The sequence below is a fragment of the Podarcis liolepis genome (assembly GCF_965112155.1).
Source record: "Podarcis liolepis genome assembly, chromosome: 3".
NCBI lineage: Eukaryota > Metazoa > Chordata > Lepidosauria > Squamata > Lacertidae > Podarcis > Podarcis liolepis.
Genome location: NC_139557.1, coordinates 1,741,414 through 1,765,894, shown reverse-complemented (window position 1 = coordinate 1,765,894; position 24,481 = coordinate 1,741,414). Strand labels below are relative to the sequence as shown.

The 24,481-nt window shown below is 42.3% G+C and overlaps 1 protein-coding gene across 10 annotated transcripts in view; it reads left to right on the top strand.

Moving 5' to 3' along the window:
* Nucleotides 1-24,481, top strand: part of RUNX2 (RUNX family transcription factor 2) — a gene marked incomplete at its 5' end in the record, with an annotated part of 229,073 nt that overhangs the window by 172,178 nt on the left and 32,414 nt on the right. For 4 of the 10 annotated variants that reach the window (XM_083495180.1, XM_083495177.1, XM_083495176.1 and 1 more), the window contains one exon: nucleotides 4,844-4,987. The exons of 4 other annotated variants lie outside the window; for them this stretch is intronic. In XM_083495180.1, the coding sequence (XP_083351306.1) occupies nucleotides 4,844-4,987 (144 nt within the window). Of the gene's footprint in view, nucleotides 1-4,843; nucleotides 7,570-8,561; nucleotides 9,897-24,481 lie in introns of those variants that run through there. 2 more of the 10 variants (XM_083495174.1, XM_083495181.1) reach the window with 2 other exon arrangements.

Sequence of the window (24,481 nt, the reverse complement as noted above, 5' to 3'; positions counted from 1 at the left end):
GGTGGTCCCCATATTGAGATTAAAATAAAAATAGATCTTCAAGCTCATGAGAAGTCTGGAATCATATTACCGATGCCTATTATATTTCTTTCCCTGGTCCTGAAGTATTACATTGATGGGCATAAGCCGAACAAGAACAGTTTGGTGATGCAAGTTTAAAGTCCTACCACTTCAGAGGCTGGAATATTTTTTTTCTCCTTCCCCCCAGTGTGTTTTGCTTCTGGTTGAGGGTAAACGTGGCTCAGCAGTCAGCTCTGGAGTAACTCTCAGCAATTTCACAAAAGTGGGAACTGCAACAAAATATTATTATTTTATAAAAATATTATTATTATTATTATTATTATTATTATTATTATTATTATTATTATTATTATTATATAAAAATATTATTATTATTATTATATAAAAATATTATTATTATTATTATTTTATAAAAATATTATTATTATTTTATTAAAATATTATTATTTTATTAAATAAGTAAGTATTTGTGTAAACCAATGGCTTTACAAATGAAAGCAGACCATACTGCTTTCTGCAGCCTCCCACCCGTATTAAGTTCAGTGAGGCTGAGACTCAGGTAGCTGTGGACTGGATTGCAGCCTCAGTTTTTTCTCACTAATTGCTCACCAGCTCAGTGATTAAATGCAGACTAGTACTGGCTGCTTGATGGATATGGAAAACTGAGGTGGGGGGGCATTGCAAATTACTGTATTTTCTCAGTAGAAAGGAAGCCCCATTTATTTCAAATGAGTTGCTTCCAAGTAAAATATTCCTGCTGGGTTGCAGGTGACACTGTGGTCGAAACCACCAAGCCCCTTGGGCTGGCTGATTGCAAGGTCAGCATTTTGAATCCGTGCAATGAGGTGAGCTCCTGTTGCTTTGTCCCAGCTCCTGTCAACTTACCAGTGCGAGTAGATAAATAGGTATCGCTGCGGCGGGAAGGTAAATGGGATTTCTGTGCACTTGGGCTTCTGTCATGGTGTTCCATTGTGAAGTTGTGATTCCAACCAGAAGTTGTTTAGTCCTGCTGGCCACATGACTTGGAAAGCTAGCTGTGGACAAACGCTGGCTCCCTCAGCCTGAAAGCGGAGATGAGCACTGCACCCCATAGTCAAAATCGGCTGGAATTAACAGTCCAGGGGTCCTTTACCTTTTTACCATACCAAAGCTAGCCAACTGTGTTTTATGCTATAAAGACAGCACACTTGGGGAGTGAATAAAATAATGTGGAGATGGATAAAAGTACTTAAACAAATATACCCCAGTTCCCTTCTGAGTCCCAGGTCAGCATTCCTTATCCTGATGGCTTAGCAACTGTGGTTACGTGTCTTCTGCAAGAGCAGCTTCTTCATATCTTCCTCCAGTAAGCCTTATAATGCTGCCTCCGTGTTTTGCTTTCTAACTTTTATAGACTCCTCCTTCATGCAAAACATATGCTCTACCTATGTGCTATAGTTACTGCATAATTTCAACAGACGCAGAAAAGAGAAAATTGTGATTCTTGTTCTGCTTACCTTATTAATTTAACAGTAATGTAAGCAGAAATGGATCACTATTAATCTTTTCACTAACTTTAAATTTCCCAATAAATATTACTTCCTTTTCATAGTATGAAGGAGGAAGCAATGTGCTTTGCTTTTAAAATAACAACTTTGTTTCTGGGTGGTATTGCCTCTGGCAGAGATGAAGGGGAAAGTCCCTTCCCAGCAGAGGGTTTGCCACAGAAGAGATAGAGGAGAGATTAGGACCAGCTACAAGGAGGGAAAACCTAGAATCTTACATCAATTTCAGAACAAGTTGTTTCAAGTCATGGTCAGGCTCTGCATTTTCAGATTCAGACTGGATGATGCCCATTTTCTTATGCCTAAATGCACTGTAGCTAATGACACGACTACGTATATTTTCCATTTTGCCTGTTGAAGTCCTACTTCTTGTCTGCTAAAAGGTTAAGTGCCTTAAAGTATTTACTGGGCCAAACCAGAATGTCCAGGACGTTATAGAACCAAGCAGCAGCAAACCACCTACAGTAGCTTAGAAGTCAAAGGAGGCGGGACACTTTTCATGTGTGTCACTGGGATCATCATTTGAGACTCTCCTTTCCTGCCTCATGTGGATCCTGGTGATGTGACAGAGAATATGGAGAGATATCATTACATATTGAAAGCAGTGTAGGTTTTACATTTGGATTGGCATTTAAAGTCTGATGGCAAAGTTATTTCAGCAGGCATCAGAGTATTATTTATTTATTACTATTTATATTTAATTATTGTCCCACGATATAGTTCTCTATGTATCCTCTGCTGCCACTCTCAGGGCAATATCTCTTGGTAATGATCTCATGCCACTGTCAAGCAAGGCCGTTGGGAAGAACAGTCACAAAACCCTCAGGTTTTGATGACTGTTTGCTGAGGTGAACTGGTTGCTGTTTTCTGCATTAAACAATACCTGTTTATGAACTAGATGTTTCTCCCACATTGCAAGTAGCCAGGTAGCAAAGATGGCTCAAATCTTCAAAAAGTGGGCAGTACTCTGCTATGCCGCTCTTATTTCCCTTTCCCTTGCCTCTACCCACCTAAAGCTCTTCCTTGCCTGTCCAACCATCCCTTCTAAAGCCCTTCAGTCAGATTGGAACTTCCACCTTTCAGAGGATGTACCCTATTTCTGAACACCAGAATCTGCAAATGGAGAGGGCTGTTGCCCTTTTGTCCTGCTTGTAACACTCTTTTGGCCCCTCTTGGTAGTAGGATGTTGAATTACATGTATACAGGTGCAAGAAAGAAGTGGAATCAAAGCCACAAACACCAAAACCCTTCTTTGACCACACATTTGCTGCCACAACATGCATTTTGAAGAAAGAAAACGAGTGAGGCAGAATGACAAATGACCCACACAAGGCAAGAAGCAAACATGGTGCAGAGCTGAGATTCGAGCCTCAAACCCTAATCCATTCCCCTTAAATTAATTTATCCTCAAATACTAGTTTTCCTCCCAGATCTCAAACCAGTGTAATTTTCTATCCAGATTCTACCAAACTGATTCTCACTATATGGGTTCCATTTCCCCATCTGCATTCCTCACTTGAATGCCCCTGTAACTGATTAACCCTCAATACCCATTTCCCCCACCCCCTGAAGAAAACCATTTCTATACGGTCTGATCCTCTGTGTTCCTGCCCCCAGGTTTAAGGACCAGGCATGAATTTAGACTGGGCAGCCACTAGATTAGTCCGCTAGCCTAGCCTGTCTTCACTACATAACTGCCCATGACAGCTCTATCTAACAAGCCATTCAAATGCTCCAGCTTCCACCACAGTGGCAGACAAGGAGTGAACCTTGAAAACACTTTTCACTCGACGGCACTACCACAGAGAAACCTACCACAGTTGGGATAGCAGTCAGTTAACCGATAAAATGATTGACTGAATGACTGCTTCTTGTTTGACCACAGTAAATTATTCCATGAAGCCAAGAATTATTGACATTGTATTCTTTGACTAATTGAAAGTTCCACCTTCCTAGCTGCAAAGTTGGACCCTTGTGTCTAAGATGGTCGATCAGACATATTGCATTGCCTTTTTATTTTGATGGTGGGGAAATAACCCTGAAGTATCCTGAAAAATACTTTTTTTTTTACCAAGAGTTTAAAGATAGCCTATTTGAATTTATTTTTCTCTTAATCTTCTTTTAGCTTCTTGATATTGGTACTAGCCAGTGATTTTCTACACAATTTACCTATATTGATAGTTTTTCATGAAACACTTGCCCTCTTGCCCTTTTGGCCTTGTTTTTCTCCTATGGTGGGCTAGTACAGAAATAAAACTCTACCCCTCCACTGTGTGAGGGTCAATGATCTTATGTTCCTTCTCCCTACATTCTCCCTCCTGGATAGCTTTCCAGCCTTCACCCTCTTAAGCACAGTTCATTACATTGTTGACTATGACTAAACCAAGGTGCTCCTCACTTCATAACGAGATTTGAACCTGGGTTTCAAATGCTGGATTACCGCAACCTGGTTGCTGTTAACCATAGTTAATGTTGATGGCACACATAATAGCAAACTACAATAAAGGAGAATATCTGCATGAACGTGGAAAGAACACACAGACTCGTGACTCTTTTCTGACCCTTTAACTATGGTTAAGGAATGAAAAACATCACATCTGCACATTGTATCACATGAAATGACCCATGGTGGTTTTTCACCGAATTTTAACCCTGTTAACGGCCTGTTAACAGCTGCTGACAGTTTCCTAACTAGAATCCATATCCATTGCACTTAACCTTCCATTTCAAAGGAGCCCAAAATTACTTTACTCATGCTCAGTTTCCATCACACAGACAAAACTGTGTTTACCCTCTATAATAAATGCTAAGATATGAGGATGACATGGACTTGTACACCACAGTCTGTTTATAAAAATACTTTGGGGCAGTCCAGGTCTATAGCAGGGGAAGGCTGGGAGTGCCACGGGCAGCGGTAGGTACCAACTCAGTATTTGCAAGATTTCTCATGGATACCTATTGAGGTTTGTGTGCATTTTGACCAGAAGTGTAGTGGAAGGAAATTTACTACATTGATAAATATTAAAAATCTGTCCATGGAGAGCACCTCTATTTGGTCACAGTGGACTCTCATGACCACAGACTGGAAATAAAAGGCGCGAAGTGTTCCTTGCAGTGCTTCTATAGAATGATTTGCTATTCTTGTGGGGAACAAGAATAGAAATGGGTTTCTTTCTTTCTTTCTTTTAAAAAAGTTATATCATCACTTTTCAGAGGGAAAAAAAAGAAATTGGATATTTACAGCCTTCTTTCCCCCATGTCTTGTTATAATTTTTTAGGTGCTTCCGAGCTGGGCCCATTTTCAGATCCCAGGCAGTTTGCCAGCCTTTCATCCCTCACTGAGAGCCGCTTCTCCAACCCGCGAATGCACTATCCAGGCACCTTCACTTATGCGCCGCCAGTCACCTCAGGCATGTCATTGGGTATGTCATCCACAACTCATTACCACACCTACTTGCCACCACCTTACCCAGGCTCCTCCCAAAATCAAAGTGGACCATTCCAGACCAGCAGCACTCCCTATCTCTACTACGGCACATCGTCAGGATCATACCAGTTCCCCATGGTGCCAGGAGGAGATCGCTCCCCCTCCAGAATGCTGCCTCCCTGTACCACCACCTCCAACGGCGGCAGCGCACTCTTAAACCCTAACTTGCCAAACCAGAATGAGGGTGTGGAGGCTGATGGAAGCCACAGCAGTTCCCCCACAGTCTTGAATTCTAGTGGCAGAATGGATGAATCCGTTTGGAGGCCATACTGAAAGTTTATTGCACGGCCTAAAGTCAGTGAGCCAAAAAGAAAGAAAGAAAGAAAGTCAGCTAATTATAAAGTGCCTGTTTTTTTCCTTTTCCTTTGAATAGATTCTCTTGATATGTACAACTGTGCAGCTGGGATGTTATAACAGCTTAGTACATGCATACAACGTTAGAATGACCTTCCAGCATCATAGTTCCAATCAATGTAGATCAAAGCACATTTTACTGTCCTCTTGGAAACATTTATCTGAGTTTTATATATTAAAAAATAGTGACTCCAGTGCAGAAAGATGCCCATGTCTAGACTCTTGTAAAACATTTTAAAAAATAATAATTAGTGAGTTATTTTGCCAAGAGGGAAGAAATGGACTCCTGCCAATTTTCAAGACAAAGCCCGTGCTTTTTTCTTTTTTGGAACAAACAAAAACCATTCAGGTACAGTTGCAACCATACAATATGCAGGGCCCCTATGCATGCACAGTGCTTATCACTACTTGTGTTTGTGCTCCTATTTATACCGAAATATCTTCTGATTACAGTAGCTCTTCAACCATATTATCAAAGCCTTGCAGCAGATGAAAGAACTTTTAAGATGCACGGCTTATTTTGTACTGAAAGAGCAGCCGACAAGGTACTAAGGCAGCCTTGTTTACTTTGTGCTATTCATTTAGGTGATTTTTTTTTTTGGCCTTAGATCAGTTAACCAAAATATATATATATTGGGGGAGACCCCCTAAAATAAAATGAAATCTAATTTCTTATGCAAGAAGCAAAAGATAATGGCAATATATCTTACTCAAACCAAAACAGTTTAGGTAGTATGTGTGTCTGGCTATCTTGTTTTATTTTATTAAGTTATAAATATGTAAAAATTGAGGTTATTTGCAAAAAAATGAATTGTCATATAATTTTAAAGAAATATTTATAATTATTTAATGATATTTGATCCCTTTAAAGTTTTCTTAATGTAATGATATGATGACTTAGGTCTCTAAAAATGTTTGTTTTTTTAAAAATACTGACAGACTTTTAGCGGTACAAAATCTCAAGGCTATGCCTGAACTCTGAAAGGCAGTTCCAATATAAACCAGATGCAATGTAATTTTTTTTATATAAAAAAATGCTTCCATCTCAAAGAAACTTTGATATAGGACATTGTTTTAATTTATGAAGGAAATACTGTTTTAAATGTTATTGGTTATTTGGTTGCCTTTTGCCTTTTTAATCTGTCAGAAATGAACTGGAAAGAGAAGCAGAATGAGTGAAAAGCATTTCTCAAAATTGAATGGGTGGGGACCTATGCGCCGTGTGTGGTGCTCTCATGTGCAAGGTCTTTGTCTCCACTCTCCCTGCTGCAGCCCCTCCCCAAGGCTGGGGGTTGTTTTGTGAGGGCTGCTGCCAGATGTCTTACTCCTGTACTCCATGCTTAGATCCCAGGCAACGCATTCTGGATAAAATCCCAAATGAAATGCCAGCAAAATTAATGACCAATCTTATGGTCTTATCTAGTATCAAATACTAGTTATGATGCATATACTGTATATCAATTGATATTTTAACCATCAGGTTACAAAAGAATAAGCACAAATGAACCACTGCAAAGCAGATCTAAATTCAGCAGGGCCAGCTTGCATCAATATTTGATTGTTCAAATGTGAATATGGATAATGAAAGTCCTCTTAAGGCCATGTTCCCATTTACACCTGGGACTCATCATCCATCCATCCATCCATCCATCCATCCATCCATCCATCACTTCCAAACTCTTTTTTTGCCAGAATGACAAGCAGGATTAGCTACTTGACAAGTGCCTGAGATCCAGCACATTCTGAAGTGTTTGGAGAATTCTTATTTAAACTTCAGAGGACAGTAAGCTCATTGGGCACCTTAGACTCGATTCCAGAAACCGATTTATGCACATGCTTAATTGAAGCAGGATGTGGGACTGTGGATGAAGCAGAGCCATTTGCGGCTTGACTCCTTTAAAAGGAAGTGCCAGCTTTCCAGAATGCATTGTCTCTCTAGCCTTTTCCATGTTCTCATTTGCACTGCTTTTAGCCTCAACTGCATTCAGCAAACATAATTTTCTTTGGACTGCAGTGCTGCTGAAACTAATGATAAGTATGGGCTACGTTTTGGCCAACCCAACAATAAGAAATGGTGAAATACTTATGCAAAGTCGTAATATAATTGGACAGTTTCAGACTCATCATCTGCTGATTGCTAAGGCAGCCCATTAGAATCATAGAATCATAGAATCATAGAGTTGGAAGAGACCACAAGGGCCATCGAGTCCAACCCCCTGCCAAGCAGGAACACCATCAGAGCACTCCTGACATATGGTCATTAGAGAGACTCCACATTCCCCTGGATTATTCCTTAAAATTTGGTATGAATCATTTGCTCTTTAGAAAAAAATAATACTTACCTTCTAAAGGTTATATATCAAGTACCCTTTTTGTCAGTTAGAGACACTTTCCTGATGTGTACTTTTCCTTCAAAGACGGGAGCTATTATTGATCCTATTTATTATTTGTGGTAGCTTGAAGCATACCCTTGTCAATTTATTTGTATCTGTAAGATAAGTTTGTTCATTTCAGCAGCACTTAAAAGAGCCAGTGTCTGGTTACACATTTCAAGTTTTGTGGGTTTCTGGTTGTCGTTTATTAAACCAGAAAAAGAAAAGAAAATGAACTTCCAGTGCAAAAGCTGTTGTATATTTAATAAAGGTACTATATTTGTACATTATTTTTATTGCTGAAAGGGGGCTTTTTTAAAGATTTACTATATGCATCTTAAGTAATTTTGTAGGGATATTTTTGTGTTGTTACAGGGGCTGCAGGCAGCAACCCAAAGACATTTTAAAAGCAAGAAAGCAAGAAAGATGTTCTTGTACAATTAAAATTCTGATTTATATTCCTGGATTTAATCCAGCACAGATCATTTTCCTGCTTTGTTCTGTACCTACAGTAATATTTCTGTATCATCACGTTTTAAAACTGGATCATTTGGGATTGAAACTCCACGTCACTCAGGTGTGCAGTTATGCTTGCCCCAAAATATGCCCATTTCATGCCCTGTGATTATGACTGCACAGAAAAAAACTGGTTCATTTTACAAATCTGAATTAATTATAATTGAAGGGGTGGCAGCGGAAAATATTCACAAGCATCTTTGATAAGCACAAGGCCCTTCTCTGTGGTCTCTCACATTTTAATTTAGTATGCTTTTCTTTTTTTAGACCTAAGCTCTCAGCAGGGAACTTCGTATTCAGTCTTGGATGGTACCTGATTCCTTGATGACACAATATAAATAAGAAAACAAATAAATAAGTTCAAAATGATCTTTGCTCCTAACTCTGCATTTGTTTTGAACTGGCAATTATTCATGTATATCACACATTTTAATATCTCACCCCCACCCCCCAAAACCCCTCCTGCAAATTGCATTCTCTTGTGATTCAGGATGGGAATGTGTGACGATTCATAACATGGGATCCTTGGGGCTGTGTTTAGTATCTCTAGGATGGGAGTTACTTCTTTGAGAAGTGGAAATGCTGGTCCAGTTTGTGGAGTCCATTGTATTAAACTGCTTGTGCAAAGCTTTTTCAAAGAGTATACCAAAGATAAATAAAGAATTTAATTCCAAACTCCTTCCTTAGATGAGGCTGATCGAAGGGTTGGGATTAGATCTCATAATCTCCACTGAGTGAAGTTGGAGTTACTTCGGTGTAAGTGTGTCGGATTGCAGCCAAAGTTACTTGGGCACCAGCACCTTGGAGCCCTTGGAAATGGTGCAGGCGCCCCACTGATTTCTGCCCTGCCCAGAGGCAGCCCCCCTGAGCATGGATTTCCTTGTCCTCCTCTCCCGCTCTGCCTCCCCACGCTTTGCTCCAGAGGGGAATATTTTGCACTGTCTAGTTTACCGGAATACTGCTCCATCTTTTTGTTGGGGCCTGCCATTTGAGTCCTGGTGAAGTAATTGATCAGGAATCACAGAAAAGCCATGAACAAAAGCAATAATTTAAACCTATACAAGTAATGAGGAAAGATTAAAAGAAAACCAAGTTTTCTAATATCTTAAAAGTCTGAGATACATTTCATTTCAGCATGTTCTACCTGACATTTTGCCTGTTTACATTTAATTACTTGCTTTGTTTTTGTTGCAATTCTTTTAAACAGAACAGTCAGAAACCATATCTTTACGGTAATTTTTGTTTCATAGGTACACTAAGCAACATTCCACATTATTTTTACTTAAATATGTTTTACCAGTCTTGAATTTCTGCTGGAACAAAATGATATTTGTAGCATTTCCTGTAAATACAAGCTTTAATTTCTTTCATTTTTTTCTCCAATTGCTGTTGCCCAAGATTTGCTTTTTATGCACATATTGTACAAACACATTCTTCTTTGTGCTGCAGACAGCGATTGTGGAAGGGTTTACTTTATCTTCAAAGGGATTATTTGTATTGTATGTTGCAACTGTAAATTGAATTTGTTTGGCATTCTCTCATGATTGTAATATTAATTTTGAGGTTTGAATCTCATTTTCAATAAAATTGCTTTTTTGTTAATGTTGTTCCCTGCTTCTTTGTCTTCTGCCACATCTCCATAATTATCTAGTTTATATTTGTAAATAGACTTGGAGCTGACTGGAGCCAGTGTGCTCTGAAATGTCATACCACGCTTTGGCTGAGAGTGCCTTCTGCTTTTGAAGGATAGAAGCTACTATTTTAAAATAGGATTGTCAAAATGTTAACCACAGTTGCATGAGACCCCTACTAATCCTGATGCATGGTGCACATCTCACGAAGCTTCAAGGGCCCAAACTGCTGTCCAGATATTGGGTGCTTGCTTATATAAAAGGAAGGAATTAGAATTAGACTGGAGAGACAATCCTTCTTAATCATTCTGTGCTTAAAAGGAATAAGGGGGAAGTAACAATCCTACAACTGAGGGTAGCAACCTTTCCCCCCTTAAAGCAACATTCAGTTCCTTAGGTTACAATCTTATGAACACTTAAATTAGGAATATAGTTCAGCTGATGGACCTTTTTCTCTGTAAATGTGCATGGAACCAGGTTATAATACAAAGAGAAAGCTAATTTCGTCCTTGTGAAAGTACAAGGCAAAGCAAAAAACGCTATTTTAAGGACATTTCCTTTAAAAGGTGGAAATGGTTTCAAAATCATGAGATTTTAATAAAAGCATAAACAAAGTTATTGTTGTTTTGACTACTCTTACCCTGATTCTATGAGGATAACAGCTCTTTCAGGTGAAAAGTGGCCTCCACTTTTGTAGTGCAAGCTTACATATGTCCACCCAGATGCATAGGAGCCAACAAGGTCCCTTTGGCCCCCCAACAAAATTGATGGGCAGTCAAATGGTATGCTATGTCATGTGATCAATTCTGTGGGGCAGAGCTTACCTGCCCCCCCCCCCATTCAGGTTGGCAACCCTGCACAGCTGTAAGCGCCATAAAGTTCAGTGGGACTTGCAGCCTTTGCCTGTTGGTGTCATCCTTCTTAATCTGGCCTTGGTCGTGGTGGTTGTTTTTAGAGAGAGGCCGGACGCTGATGCAGGCATGAGCTTTGTTTCCTTTTTCATTTCCACAGTGGTCAGGAATAAAAACAGAAAACAAACTTCTACTGTCCTTGGTTTGCTGGATTTCATCATACTCTAGCAAACGAATGTTGACTACACATTTTCGTTGTCTGAGAGCTGAATAAAGGGCATAATAATGCAAGTAAAACGAAATTCTGGCCCGTTAAGGCGAGCGTGGAGTGCCTCTTGGGTCTGCTGAGGGGAAGCCAGTGGGAGACCTGAATGCAGGCCAGTCTTGGGAATCCTGGCGGCTGCAATGGGTCTGTGTCCTTTTGCTGCCAATGGTGGTGTTCTCCCAGCAGAGCAGGATGTTCTCTCTTTATAATAATAGCCAGACCAGATGCTAAACACTTCACTGCTAAACCCTGGATAAGTGAGAAAGGGGAACAGCTGACTTCAGTTAAGATGAACACCAAGAGAATAAGCCAGAAAGTATGAGAAATCTCCAGAGGCCTGTGCTTTATAAACCCCTGTTTGGCAGCAAGATCAGAGCATCCAGACGCAAAACCTAGCGCACGGCATTGCTGCTCCTATCCCGGCTTGAACTAGTTGCTGAGTGGAGACCTCGGCTTTCAGAGTGTCCCTGCCCCCCTCCATCCCCCACATAGTCCACACAGTTCTTAGCCTCATGATTTTCCTTTATGTTTTCTGCCCTTGACACCTAGGTTTTGTGAATCTGTATGGTTTTTTTTAAAGCATCACTTCACAAGTCACATGCTGACTGTACAAACATTAAAGCCCACAAGAGCCAAAGAACTCTGAGCAAAACATTAGCAGCCCTGGCACATTTCACAAAGGCTTGCACAAGAGCTTCCAGAAGAATTCACAAAGCCTTACACAACAGGTACATTACTGAGCAGCATTCATTTTTCCACTTGTGTGAGAGGCGATGGAAGAGCTTGCACAAGTGGAAAAACATTAGGTTTCCTTTCACTCGTCTTCACACAAAGTTAGTGTTTGGCGTAAAACAACATTTCCTGAGCAGAAGACACCTTCTGCATGCGGAAAAGCCCTTTGGATCTCACCCAGCTCTTCTTAAAATAACTACTTTTACCTTTTCTCTCCGCTTCTTTGGTTTGCCTTCTGTTTTGAGTGAAATCAAACTTCTAAAATTGAGGGGGCGGTATTAAGGAGGGTAGAATTTCAGCAGAGGAGTGCTGTTTTTTCTTGGCTCTACTGCAGACTGGTGTAAATGCACTATTTGCATCAGAGTTCAAGTTACTGGCTGACAGTAACAATGTGAGATCAGGTTAGCTTAAAAATAAACATTTTAATATATCATCCTTGAAAATAAGTGGCTATAAAAATTTTGAATGCAGAGGTTTCTGTTTCTTTAGAACACTATTTCCAATAATTTATTAATGACCTGTAAGATATTGTTTTTAAAGCCTTCCAAGTCTTGAATGACTGCTGCTCTCCATTTTTTCTAAAAATATTTTGTTGACATGGCCAACATTTTTCTGAAAACATTTTGTTGACATGGCCAGATCACCCCCAATTCCTCTCCACCTGGTTTGTTGTATTTCCCTTGACAAGGCCACCTTACCTCCCGCTTCCTCACAACTGGAAGAGGCAGTAGACCCTCCCCTGGGGAGGGGAAGAGAAGCAGAAACCAATCACGTGTTAGAAGATACCATTGGCAGATAAGAACAACAGTCTTTCCTGGCAATATGCAACCGACGGTCCGTGTTTCCAGCTCTTGGGTGTGAGAGAACATACCTAGCGATTAATCTTCACAGAAATTCTGTAGCTGAGATTTATGGGTCCTTCAGTAGACAAATGGATGTGGAGATGATTCCTCAAGAAGAAGGGGGAGAGGAAGGAAGGGGAACACCATTAGGGGAGTGGGCTCCCAATATTAGAGGTAGTGGGCTTCTTCATTCCCCCCTTCCTTCATTATACAGTTTAGAAGCCACAGGCTCTGCTGGTGGCACTGAGTGGAGCTGAGGCACCTGCCCTCCTACCTGCATGGAGACACTGGTGTCATTCTGCTATTGTGGACATAATAGCAGAATGCTAGCGCTATTCCCAGAGTACCTCTGGCAAGGCAGGGTAGCGGCAGGAGCAGCAGGAAAAGTTGTGTTTCAGTTGCTATGCCACAGAAGCTACTGGCAGAACTGAAGTTCAAGTCCCCGGAGGTGCTGCTGGCGAGGGGCTCATCTACTCAGATTAGAGGTGTTCATTTTGCTTTAGACTACACTGCACACACTCTGCAGGAACAAGTTTGCAGTGTCTGGTCAGGATGTTGGACAGACAGGTGTTCCTGTTCCAGAGAAATACTCGTTTGTGGCATGAAACAGGGTGGGGGTGGAGGTGGGAAATGCCCAAACCTCTCCTTAAATGGCATTCCTGGTGATAGGATGTTGATTATTATGGCATTACATGCAATAGCAATTCATTTTGTGGCAACTCAGTGGATAGATCTTGCTTGTGTGTCACATCTGACTGACACCTGAGCATTCCTACAAGTGACATTTGGCTTATTTTGCCTAGTTCTGAAGCACATGGCTTTTAAAAATGAGCCAGCTTGTTTTGTTAGCACATTTCTGTGGGGCATGCACAAGAACTGCAGGCACCCTGGTCTTGCATGGTTCATGCCCATGTCCATGAGACGGGCACATGTCTTCTCGGGACTGTGCCCTCTGCTTGTAGCCTTATAGCCAGTGTCAAAATCCCATAGAAATTGCCCGTTTTTATTTGTATGTTTCTCTCAATAGGAGGTAGGAGTGCCATCTAGGGAGGCTGAGGGACCAAAAAAAGTTTCAAGGCAGGGTCTAGGCCCCTCAGAATTCTGCAGTCACTGTGCTTCACCTCACTTGCACATGCCATGCAGCATGCATGCGACACGTCAGCACATTGTGTAGTGAACCCGGCTGATGTCAACATGTGACGTGGCTTCCTGACTTCCATCGCACACATCGGGCGTCAGGGGAAGCGGCTCCCTTGATAGGAGGGAACTGCTTGGAGGTTTATTACAATCAAGTGGTATATAAAGTTTGTTAAGCAAAAGAAAAGTGCTTCTTTGGTTTGTGTTTGAGAGAGAAAGAAGTGAGAGATATGGGTCAGAAAAATGCCATGAGGGGAAAAACCCAGTCCCTATGTGGGAGATCTTCTTATGGATCTCCCAGCGCTTGGCCCTTCTTTCCCTTAGAGTAGGGGTCTTAGCTAAGGAGTATCTAAGAGACACTGAAGTGTCGGTGGGTTCTCATGAGGCAAGACGCAGTGATAACAGCAAGAACCTTTATTGAACTAACAGAACTGGACAACGGGCAAAGCAACTGCTTATATACATTTCTGAAGGCCTGGGCCACTCCCACCCCCCATGTGATTGGCTGTCTAAACTTCCAAGCTGCAAATCATGACTCATACTTTAAGGGCCAATGGCAGAGGCCCAAATCCTGAAATGTTCTGTGATTGGATATCAGAGCACAGGAGCTCAGAATCCTTAGTCCAGACTCAAGCTCAGGCAAACACAGACCACTGAATACACAAAAGACACCATTTTAGAATCTTGGAGGTAGTTACAGATATAAACATTCTCCTGAATATAAATTACCATTAATGTTCACAAAACACAGTAGGTGTACTTATTTTTTTGCCAGGACATTTCTTAAGGTGCCTTTCAGTCAAAATTTGAACATCTACATATGTTTCCAATTATTAGGACATTTTACAAGATTAGTTAACAGGGTATATTCAGTTTTTAAGGCAATATATTTCTCTATGAAAGAGATTTTTTTACAGGATATCCCAGTTAAGCCTTGCACTTTGCTGATTGTGGGCTCCTGGCCAGGGATAGTTCACCAACTTATCAAATAACATAAAATACCAACTTCAAACACAGTGACAGGGTGCAAGAATCTGTCTCAATAGTTCAAACTGTGAAAAAGTACCAAACAGTCCGGCATCTCTGGACTGAAAATGTTCTCATCCACAGGAACTTTAAAGGGAAATTTTTTACCTTGAGGTAGCTGCCTTTTTCCGTGAGCTAAATCAGGGTATCATTTTATTTTTTACACCTTTCATATGTCATGGAACCCAATGCAGGCAGTTGCCTCTCCCAAGACGGACCCAACCCAGTCTGGCTGAGTTTTGGCAAGTGGTGTCCTCCTGGTGCCTTCAGGACAATCTGGCATTTATTTATTTTTTAGAATCATTTTAATTGATTTTTCAGTAAGAAACATCCAGTTAATATATCCAATCATAATACTTCAATTAAAACTAAAATAAAAAAGACCAAATTATAATCCAAATTATATTTATTAATTTTTCGGAGCTCCCCACGGGGAAAAAGAGAACAATCTGGCCTTTGTGTATGCAGAACACGTGGTCTCTGGAGGACACATTGCTCTATCCAATTTTGGGCATACACATGTGATGTTTTGACATAGCCTTATGCATAAAAAGGTAAACAAATGTGTTCGCAAATATATCCATTATGTAAAGGTAAAAGGACCACTGACCATTAGGTCCAGTCGTGACCGACTCTGGGGTTGCGGTGCTCATCTCTCTTTATTGGCCGAAGGAAGCCGGCGTGCAGCTTCCGGGTCATGTGGCCAGCATGACTAAGCCACTTCTGGCGAACCAGAGCAGCGCACAGAAACGCTGTTTACCTTCCCGCCGGAGCGGTACCTATTTATCTACTTGCACTTTGACGTGCTTTCGAACTGCTAGGTGGGCAGGAGCAGGGACTGAGCAACGGGAGCTCACCCCGTCACGGGGATTCGAACCGCCGACCTTCTGATCGGCAAGTCCTAGGCTCTGTGGTTTAACCCACAGCGCCACCCGTGTCCCTCTATCCATTATGTAAGTACATGCATATCATGTGGCCATAAGTCCTCATTGAAATATTGGTTGTTGTTAATTGGTTTCACTCAGTATATCCTCACAATTCCAAGTCAGCTGTCCAAGACTGTAATCTAAGAATTGCATTTGGTTGTTAAATAGCAACTGACTACACTACAGATTTTGATAACAAATCAGTCTTTCTTAGTGAAATATGTGACCTCCGGCTACTTTTCGGAGATAAGGGAAATGGGATGGAGTTCTGGGAATGAGACCCAGTGTTTTTCAAAAATAAGATGGCATACTAGAAGCAAGCTCCTTTTAGGTGAAAACAGGTCAGAAGAAGAAAAAGAAGAAATGTTTGGATTTGATATCCCGCTTTATCAGTACCCGAAGGAATCTCAAAGTGGCACACATTCCCCTTTCCCTTCCTCCCCCATAACAAACCCTCTGTGAGGTGAGTGGGGCTAAGAGACTTCAGAGAAGTGTGACTGGCCCAAGGTCACCCAGCAGCTGCATGTGGAGGAGCGGAGACGCGAACCCGGTTCACCAGATTAAGAGACTAGTGCTCTTAACCACTACACCACACTGGCTCCCAGCAATGATTACAGTGGTGCATTGCAAGACGAAAAGAATCCGTTCTGTGATTCTCCTTCGTCTAGCGGTTTTTTTGTCTTGCGAAGCAAGCCCATTGACGGATTAGCAGATTAGCGCTATTAGCGCTATTAGCGGCTTTTAGCGGCTTTTAGCGGCTTTTAGCGGCTTTTAGCGACTTATCTGCTGATCGGATCAGCTGATAAGCGGCCTAGCGGCTAAGAAAAAGGGGGGGGAGGGAAAAAAACCCGCAGGAACTCGCAAGGCATTGTCGTCTTGCGAAGCAAGCCCATAGGAAATTTGTTTTGCGAAGCACCTCCAAAACGGAAAACTCTTTCGTCTAGCGAGTTTTCCGTATTGCGAGGCATTCGTCTTGCGGGGCACCACTGTATTGCAAAACGACAAAGCTAGCTGAACTGTCTGTAAATTTCAGCCTTGTGTAAATGCAACAATGATTTGATAAAACATAATTATCATGCCGTGAAATGCATTAATTGCTTCTCTAAGCATTTTTAAAGACATGAATGCCTATAAACTCTTACCTATCTACAAACACCTGGGAAAAGGCTTTAAGCTGAGAAAGCTCCTGGCAAACAGCTACTTTTCCCCAAGGACACTTTCACTTGTATATTTTCCAGCATAGTTGCTTCTACAGTTGCTTCCATGCTGATACACGCAAAGACTTCTGCAAAGGTGGTGCAGCTTCATGGTTTGCTTACAAACCACGTAAGTGACACCTTATGAGAGGTCCTAACTTGAGACACCCATCGTTTTGCATGGTTTGTTAGCATACCAGCTGGAAGCCAAACTCAGCTTAAAGCTGAATGGAGGCAGTTGCAACAATGCCGGGAAAGGTGCATGTAAAGGAAGGAAGGGGTGTCTAAGTTTAGAGTGTCTGTAGTGACAGCACACCTCCCCCCTCCCCGCAAAAAATGCCACTTTGTGCAAATGAAAATGTCACTGGTTGCATTTGGTCTAGTTCAGGGGTCCTCAAACTAAGGTCCGCAGGCTGGATAAGGCCCGAGGGACTCGTTTATCCAGCCTGCGGTGACCCCCGCCACCCGCTGCCACTGCCCGCTCTTACCGGCGCTGTGCGGCTGCCCAATTCTGGGTTGGAGGAGCACTGGAAATAGCATTATTTGTGCATGCACAAGCGTTATTTCCGGTGCACATCCGGGTTGGAGGAGGCCTGTGCACATGTGCACAAGCTATTTCCGGTGCTCCTCTGACCTGGACGTGCACCGGAAATAGCGTGTGCGCACACGTATGGGCACACGCTCCTCCGCACGATTGGCGCTGGAGACACCGGCCCAAGGTTTGCTGACCCCTGGTCTAGTTTTTCACCTCCCCACCTCTGCAATGATGTCTGTGCAAAGACATAAACTGAGAGAGCATCTCCTCATCCAATGCCATTGAAACGTCCACCTGGGAGCATCTTCTTACACTAGGGAATTACTCTCTTGGGAAAGGGTGGTGGACTTTTGATTCCAACAAGATTATTAGAATTTATCATCCAAATCAGAGATGGTAACGCCCCCTTTGTGGCTCCTACCCCGCCACGTATCTGTAAATGCTGGCCCTGCTTCATACGAGTGTAAACATTAAAGAGTGTAATGCAGTGCAAAGGCTTCCCAGGCAGCACACAGTAAAAAGCTTCTTTTTCTTCTTTTCTTCTTTACATGAAAGCACATTAAACAGCATTTGCCATCAATAAAATCCAATTCAATCCATGTGAGAAGCATTACAGTCACAGTATGCTTATTGAGTGATGATACCTGAACAGCTGAGAGTCAGTGGAAGGAAAGTGTACAAAGTGAGGCATCATAAATTACGCAAATTATTAAAAGCCAAGCTGTAGAGACAGGCTTATTGAATTCAGAGATTTCTTGTTCTAAAGCAGAAATAAGAGGAATAAAAACAGATCAAGTATTTCAGATTAAACTGAAAGGGGATGTGAACTAATAGAATTTATATAGCCCATTTCATGTGTTGCGAGGGCTTCACGTGCAAGTTTTGTTTAGGCTCTGCTCTATTTGTAGGTGCAACAGCAGTCATGTGATGGAGAGCAGGGATGTGCAGAAATGTGCCACCAAGCCCTGCTCCCCCAGGCACACCACTAGCCTCCCCCCTGCCAGCCCTCCATGAGTTGGGTGATGGAGCATGATCCCCGCACAACTTATAACCCTGGTTCGGTAGATGCAAACATTTGCCCCCAATGCATGCAGGACTGGAAAGAAAGGCCACTGTGAGCTGCCAGAGGGGGCTGAGCTCAGCAGGGGCTTCTGCCATGCGATTATTGTCACGTATGCAAGCAGGGCTGCAGGTATCCCTGCTTCTCTCTTCAGTATTTCAATATCCCTTACATAATTATCCTCCTTATTTCAGAGGGGTGTCCTGAGAGTGAGTGGCTCCACTGGGGCTACTTTGTAAGTTTGTGGGTTCCTGGCTCACAGATTTCATTCTTAACTGCTACTTTGTGGATTAATTACTGGTAAGTTTGGGACTCACTGAATAATTATATAATAGAGAAAATGCTGTTTGCCTAGTCTCATTTTGCTCAAGACCCATTCACCAGCTCTAGCGTTTTGCAATCTGAAAAGTATCACCATTGCTGAAAGCACTTCTTGAGAATGTCAAGGAAGTGTTCATCACCCGCAAGACATTATGCCCACAATCCAACACAGTAATAAGCATGTTTCACCGCACTGCTTAACTGTGTTGGATAGAGACAAACATCTGTGTTAGATTGTAGTTTCAGTCATCAACCAAGTGAACCAACCAAATGAGACATTAAATCAATGTATGAAAAAAGCACACCAGTGAATGAAACTGAACTTCTGCCAGGCTGCATCTTTGCATTTGCTTAAATAGGAACTGGATGTATATATATCCCAGTAGTAATGTATGGAAGTGAGAGCTGGACCATAAAGAAGGCTGATTGCCAAAGAATTGATGCTTTTGAATTCTGGTGCTGGAGGAGACTCTTGAGAGTCCCATGGACTGCAAGAAGATCAAACCTAGCCATTCTTCAGGAAATCAGCCCTGAGTGCTCACTGGAAGGACAGATCCTGAAGCTGAGGCTCCAATACTTTGGCCACCGCATGAGAAGACAAGACTCCCTGGGAAAGACCCTGATGTTGGGAAAGATGGAGGCCACAAGGAGAAGGGGACGAGAGAGGACGAGATGGTTGGACTGTGTTCTCGAAGCTACAAACATGAGTTTGACCAAACTGCGGGAGGCAGTGGAAGGCAGGAGTGCCTGGCGTGCTCTGGTCCATGGGGTCACGAAGAGTCGGACACGACTAAACGACTAAACAACAGCAACAACCTCACCCCCATTCAAGTCTATGGAAAGGATTTTAAAGTTCTGTCTCAGAGGGAGATGCCTACACACATCTGTCTGTCTGTGTCTGTGGTGGAATCTACACACATATAAAAACACACTGTGAAAATGCTTTTTAAAAGAAAGCTTTGAAAAATACATTTCACACAATGCTATTGTGAACCACACACAATGCTATTGTGAACAGAGTTTTGTTTATGGAAAGAGTTTTCCACCAGTGGAAAGTGGGGTTGGCATTTCCAATGGTTTACTTTTCCCCTGTGGCCTCTTGCACCTCTCTGCCCCCGCCCCGGATTTGCCCTGGGGGCTGGGGGACCATCTAGAGAAGCTTGTGAAGTGGTGCAGAGAACTGGGGGGGGGGGGATCAGTGAACATTGCCTCCCCGTCTTTCATGAATGCTTGCTAAGTTAGCTATAATTTGGTAAATTACCAGTATTTTCTTCAGAGCCTACTGTAGAACACACAAGATGCACTTTTGAAAAGGGTCAGAAGACACGGAAAATTTTGCAAGGAGCAAAGGAATAAGGAAATGGGTGCTTTAGTTGAGATTCCTGCATTGCAGGGGGTTAACTACATGATTCTCTGGGTCCCTGCCCCCAATTCTACCATTCTATGAAACAGTGTGGAATATGGGCAGATGTAAACAGATGGCACTGTAAAAGGAATGTGTTCACATAGAACAAGCAAAAGGGAGGAAATAGTCTTCCAGGAGTATTTTGTGTTGTATTTTTGTGTTGACTGAAATCACAAAATGGAGTCTGAAAGGGGATCTCTTATTGACAGTGCCACCAGCTTAATAAAAGAGATCCGACCATAACTATAGTTACTACTCGCTTTCACCTGCTTATGCAATAAAGATAGCGAATCCAGCAAATGACCTCTTTACTTTCATACCATGTAAAGAATTCTTAAATTATGTAGCTTCCTCACAGACATGCCATCTGCTCTGCAAAAGACCTCCCTCGGCATTTATTCTATTTAAAAAACAACAACAATAAACCTGAACATCACTTATGCTGTTCTCATGCAACACATTGATTCTCCATTTGCTAGGAACTGACTTTACCCCTACAACTGAACATAATTTACTTGATATTTCACTCCTCTTTTACTAACCATAGTGTATAGAGAATTTATGAATATACAGAATTATTTACAAAAGGAATGCACTGATTTCAATGGAGTGTTGTCATGTAAATTGCACAGTGGTAGTCTGTGTTAATTAAAATGTAATTTTCAGTTCAAATACTTCTTTAAATATGAGCACAGACCTATTCATGTGTACTCAGAAAGAGAGCCACTTTATTCAAAATGATTTACTCTCAGGTAAGTATGCATAGAACAGGAGCTAGAGCTTTGCCATAATATGTTCTCCAAGCAATCCCAAAGCAACAAAGCAAGCATATTTTCCTGGAGAAGAAGGATTTTACTATGTTGTGTGGCCAAAGTGAGCCAGGAGGAGGCATGCGAAGAGGACCAGCATCTGAGGGACTCCGGAGAGGGCCTTCTCTGTGGAAGTGCCTGGGGAAGCCAGCCTTGCTTTTCTCTGATGCTTGTCTGCCCTCTCATGAGGATCTTCTTATTTTTCACGGGTGTCTACCTGTTGAATTGTCCTTGCACCCTGTTGAAAGTGAACTTTTTGAATCAACATGTTCTTACTGCAAAATTTCAAAGTCAGGTGGAAATGGCACCCATCTGGTTTCTACCATCCTCACTAACAGAATGCACTGGAGTTTGAAGCAGCTCCTATAATAATGAGAAAGCGGTGTCTTGTGAAGGATAATTGAAACCACTTTGGGGTCACATTTTAGATCTTGCACAAGGCTGCTAATTTTTGTTTTAAAAAGAAACTAGCTTACTGGTCAAGATAATAGGTAGAGTCAGATCCTGACAGGCCCACAGTGGAGCCAATACAGGTTATGGCAGGTGAGGGTCAGAGCCAGACAGATTATGGGCAGAGCTTGGCAGAACCTGGAGTTTTCCAGTTTCTTTAGCCAGCATAGCAGATCACAGTATTGCAGGTTAGACCAATAAAATGTTGCCTAGTTGGCAACCTTAATTGCCATGTACTTGGGGAAACCATATTGAGACTAAAACACTTTTTTACTTGCAAACGGCTCTCAGCCTTTTTGAGTCCATGACTCCCTTGACCAACGACATTGTTTCTGTGGCTCCATGGTGGGATACAGAAGAACACCCACTTACATGGAAGCTCCATTTGGGGCTACGTGTGCATCACCGGAACACCCCCCTTCCTTAATTAGTTTTGAAGGTTGCTGAGAAGCTCCATCTTGCTACATTCTAAACCCCGACTGGCTTCACTGGAAATCAATGACATCGTCAGTCATAGCCATCAATTTCAATGGGCCCCAGACTGAGTAAGATTAGCACTGGCTACAACCCAATATAAATGGGTTATCTTACTCAGGGAAGACCCATTGGAGGCTAGTGACCCCCAATTTCAGTAGGTCTCCTCTTGGATGTTATTATTATTATTATTACTACTATTACAGTTCATTGCCCATCTATTAACCACCTATTTCAAGCAAGACCCAACACTACCTACAATCCAATAATGATGAAGATGAAGATGAGCTTTGCCCAGCAAAGTCCTACTCAAGAGTAGAACCCACACAGGCTCCATGAACCGTCTGCTTCCCTCCTCTCCTCTCCTCCTCACAGGCTCCCCTCTTGTCCCCCCCCCACCAGCAGCTGTGATGAGCTAGAGAGGCAGCAGTCTTTCAAAACTGACCAGCATCACATAGCACAGTCATACATGAAAAAGTAAAGAATCACATCTCATTTGTCTGTTTGAGTAGAGAGTTTCCAGCTTTGTGCTGGAACCCATGGGTTTTTTCTAATCAGAGGAGGGAGGGAGGGAGGGAAGGAGGGAGGGAGGAAGGAAGGAAGGAAGGAAGGAAGGAAGGAAGGAAGGAAGGAAGGAAGGAAGGAAGGAAGGGGGACAGTGCTGTTTGTGGCGCCTCTGACCATCATTCAAGTCACCCTAGGGTGCCATAGCACACTGATTGAAAACCTAGGACTTAAACTATTGTTAACCTAACGTTTGCATCATTCTAGTAGAGGACCATTGGTAGAGTTTTCTCTTATGCTGAATGTAGACTATGTAGAGGAGAAGTGGACTTTCATGCAGAAGATGGAATTTTGCTAGGTGCAGCTTATGTGGAGGTGAGAAAAGCTCCACCCTCCTCTAGTGAAGCAGACAACTATTAAAAGCCCCAGAGTCCTTAATCACATCTGGTCACTCATGCTTCCATGGCCTCTGGCTTTAAAGCATCCCTACAAAGTCTAGTGTCCAGTTTCTGGGTGAGTGGTAAAGGAAGACAAATGGAATTGAATTCACTAAATTTGTCTCCCATTTGTTGTTGGCATCCATCTGTCTCAACAGACAATGGAGTGCGCCTCTGGGGTTGAAGTCAAACCATTGCATTATCAGAGCCAAAGTGACCTTCCCAGGGTGCAAGCCTGAGCTGCCCAAACAACAAGACCCCCTTCTCGGCCTCGCTGATGTGGTCCAAAGGAAAGCAGAGCAAAACATTTGGCACCAGCTTGGCTACAGGAGTTGCCAGAAGGAGGCATACAAGACATCATTCAACTGTCTTAGGGACTCCACTATTTGTGTAGGGTTTACTCAATAGTTTTTCTTCTCCCAAAGATATCCCACAAGGCAGTGGAGGTTTAGGATCAGTGTTTCCATTCCTTAGATGGTTGATCTTCCTAGGTGGATGAGCCGCATCAGGCTGCAGAGAAGAGATGAGTCTTCAAAGACCACTTAAAATAAGGTTACCAGATATTTTTCAATGAATCTGGGGACACTTTTCAACTTCAATGGATTTTGTATACAGACTGATTTGTAAATCTGTGGACTGTCCCCGGGAACGTCTGGTAACCTTAACTTAAAACCTTGTGGAGACAAGGCTTGTCTAATCACGTGTAGTGTAGTGTATTCCACAAATGCAAAGCAGAAGTTTCCTAAAAGGAACTCTGAAGTATATTTAACAGAACTACAGTGGTACCTTGGTTCTCAAACGCCTTGGTACTCAAACAACATGGAACCCAAACACTGCAAACAAGGAAGTAAGTGTTCTGGTTTGGGACTGGGACTGGGAAATTGGTGTTATTCTGAGCTACATCTTGGAAGGATTTATGGTACCTCACTGTATATACATCTGCCGTCACTCAGGATGGTTTCAGGCTGTGCCTTTCCTTGCCTTTGTGCAGAAATCCTTTCACAATAGAATGTGTACAGTAGTGGTTGTTTTTATTGCTCCCCCTCCCCAAAGCACCCTGTGTTGAAGCTTCTCCCTCTCTTCCATCAACTTTGCCATCTGCCACTTGGGCACCCCCCCCCCATAGCACTTACACAGTTAGGCTGACTTTGTAGAAGTTGCTTCTGGGTTTATCCGATGATTAATCTGTGAAAAGTCTTGTGTGGGTGGCAGTGTCCCACAGGACAACATCTTCGTTTTCTCTGAAGTGTACATTCTTCACGCCATTGTCGTTCTTTGAAACCATGTTGCTGCATGAATTCTGGGAGGAATTGGAGAAGTTATTATGCATGAATGGTGGGATGTGTTGTACTGTGTCTAATATAGACAAGGCATGCAGGTATTTGTTTATGCGTTCCAGGAAGCTTCCAGAATTTATACTTATGGTGTAATAGGAGTTGTGCTAAAGTTACTACTTTCAAATCAGTTCATAGAAATTTCTTTCTAAAGAAAAGCCCTGCATTTTTCTAAATGCATGCATATTCTGTCAAGTTTTCTGTTTTTGATCCACACAGCCTTTGTTCCAGTGCTTCAGTACCTGCCCTGGG